This window comes from Octopus bimaculoides, chromosome 30 (genome assembly GCF_001194135.2).
Source record: "Octopus bimaculoides isolate UCB-OBI-ISO-001 chromosome 30, ASM119413v2, whole genome shotgun sequence".
Taxonomy (NCBI): domain Eukaryota; kingdom Metazoa; phylum Mollusca; class Cephalopoda; order Octopoda; family Octopodidae; genus Octopus; species Octopus bimaculoides.
The window spans coordinates 7,905,740-7,908,135 of NC_069010.1; the positions used below are offsets into that span (position 1 = coordinate 7,905,740).

At 42.1% G+C, this 2,396-nt stretch overlaps 1 protein-coding gene across 1 annotated transcript in view; it reads right to left on the reverse strand.

Moving 5' to 3' along the window:
• LOC106872908 (papilin) overlaps positions 1 to 2,396 on the reverse strand; it is a 151,893-nt gene that overhangs the window by 68,969 nt on the left and 80,528 nt on the right. The window contains exons 27-28 of the mRNA XM_052978120.1: positions 1,584 to 1,754; positions 309 to 476 (exon numbers count right to left, since the gene is read on the reverse strand). Coding sequence (XP_052834080.1) covers positions 309 to 476; positions 1,584 to 1,754 — 339 coding nt within the window. The remainder of the gene's footprint in view (positions 1 to 308; positions 477 to 1,583; positions 1,755 to 2,396) is intronic.

Below are 2,396 nucleotides of genomic sequence, written 5' to 3' on the forward strand. Positions count from 1 at the left end.
AGCCACCCGAAGACCACAAAGTGCTGGAATGATGCCGAGGATCAGGCTAAGTTCACCACGGAATATTTATAGAAGATCTATTTGTATTTATATATATATATATATATATATATATATATACAAATATATAGCATTTGTCTTGCTTCTATATATTGGTTCCCTGACGATGAATATATGTGCAATTCCAGCAGCTCTTACTTCTTTGGAATAGAGTGCACATATATTTTGAAACATATGTAGGAATTAAAGGAACTTTATAGAAGAAACATCAAAAGAACAAAAGTTGAAAATATGGAATGGGAAAATACCTGGGGCCTTGCAAGCTTTACGGCATTCGTCTTCTGTTTCAAAGTTGTTGGCGTTGCCCCCACAGCCTGTGTATGCGAATCTTATGCATTTGTTTTCTTTCTTTGAGAAATGCCAGCGACGAGTGACATTGAGGCACCTGCCAGTATTTCGGGGTAAGTCACAGAGATCTGGTGAAAATAGAGGTCAAAGGTCATAGTTCATATACAGGTGATTAGACTAAAGGTTAGAAGTCCCAGATCCTGGGTATGTCTTTAAAACTCCATCCAGTAGTGGGACCCTGGTTCTGGAGCTATAGGGTTTTGATGAGTGTAGGACCACTTCTTAGTACCTATTGTTCTCACACATCTACACTGGGCTGGGCGATGCATTGCGTTCTTGAGCAAGACACTTCATTTCACATCGCTCCAGTCCACTCAGCTGGCAAAAATGAGAAATCTTGCGATAGACCAGCATCCCATCATCGTTTAACATCCGCTTTCCATACTGGCATGGGTTGGACGGTTTGAGTGAGAACTGGCAAACCGGGAGGCTGCATCAGGCCCCAATCTGATTTGGCAAGGTTTCTACAGCTGGATGCTCTTCCTGACACCAACACTCCGAGAGAGTAGTGGGTGCTTTTAATCCCACAATGGACCAGCATCCCATCCAGGTGGGAGATTTATATGCTATGGAAACTAGGAAGGAACTTTACTTTACTATATGATTTCCGGAGTGGAGGCGCGTAGCTTAGTGGTTAGGGTGCTGGACTCACAACTGTAAGATTGTGGTTTCAATTCCAGGACTGGGCGATGCATTGTGTTCTTGAGCAAAGCCCTTCATTTCATGTTGCTCCAGTCCACTCAGCTGGCAAAGATAAGTAATTCTGAAAAGGACCAGCATCCAGTCCAAGGAGGGGAATATATATCTGCCATGAAAATCAGAAAACTGGCCCTTAGGAGTTGACATGACTCAAAAAGGTAATTTTACCTTTTTTTTTTTTACTTTATTCTGACATGCACTGGTAGCACCTGTCAGGGTCCCAGTTATAGGCTAATTAGTCAGGTGAAGCGGGGTGGTGGTGGTGGTGGTGGTGGTGGTGGTGGTGATGTCAACCATGATGGGAAATCAAAGAGTGGAATTCTTCAAGTGATCTGATGTCTTCTTTGGCACCCTTAAGCATTTCATCCAACACACTAATGATTCTGCTAGCTCACCGCCTTAACAACAACAACAGCAGCAGCAGCAGCAGCCAGAATAGATTCAACAACAAACAGACTGGCCCCTTTGTCACTTACCCTTCTCTGGCTTGCAGGCCCTTTCACATTCTTCCTTAGTCTTGAAGTTATTCTGGTTACCGCCACACCCGCTGTACTTGAACTGGCTGCACACACCTTGCAAACTGTCGTGGTACCATGCAGTGGTGCGGTAGGAGCACGGACCCACTATTTTCTGCAAGTGGCACACCTCTGAAATAGACACAAAACAATATGTGTAGTGTATATATGCTTTTATTCTTTGAATTGTTTCGGTCGTTCAACTGTGGCCATGCTGGAGCACCGCCTTCAGTTGAGTACATTGACCCCAGGACTTATTCTTTGTAAGCCTAGTACTTATTCTATCGGTCTCTTTTTGCCGAATCACTAAGTGACGAGGACGTAAACACACCAGCATCGGTTGTCAAGCGACATTGGGGGGACAAACACAGACACACACACACACATATATATACATATATACGACGGGCTTCTTTCAGTTTCCGTCTACCAAATTCACTCACAAGGCTTTGGTCAGCCAGAAGCTATAGTAGAAGACACTTGGCCAAGGTACCACGCAATGGAACTGAACCCAGGACCATGTGGTTGGTAAGCAAGCTACTTACCACATAGTCGCTACTGCACCTATATATATATATATATATATATATATAAAGGATATTTTAAGAGGTAGATACAAAGAGATGGTTAATGAAATAAAAAAAGAAATTATAATTAGAAAATAAAGATATGAAAAAGAGAATTTATTTAGATTATCCACTGCTAAAACATATATAATCCTCTATGGAACGGTATAGAAAAGTTATATTTAATAAAATGGTAGAATAAAAGCAG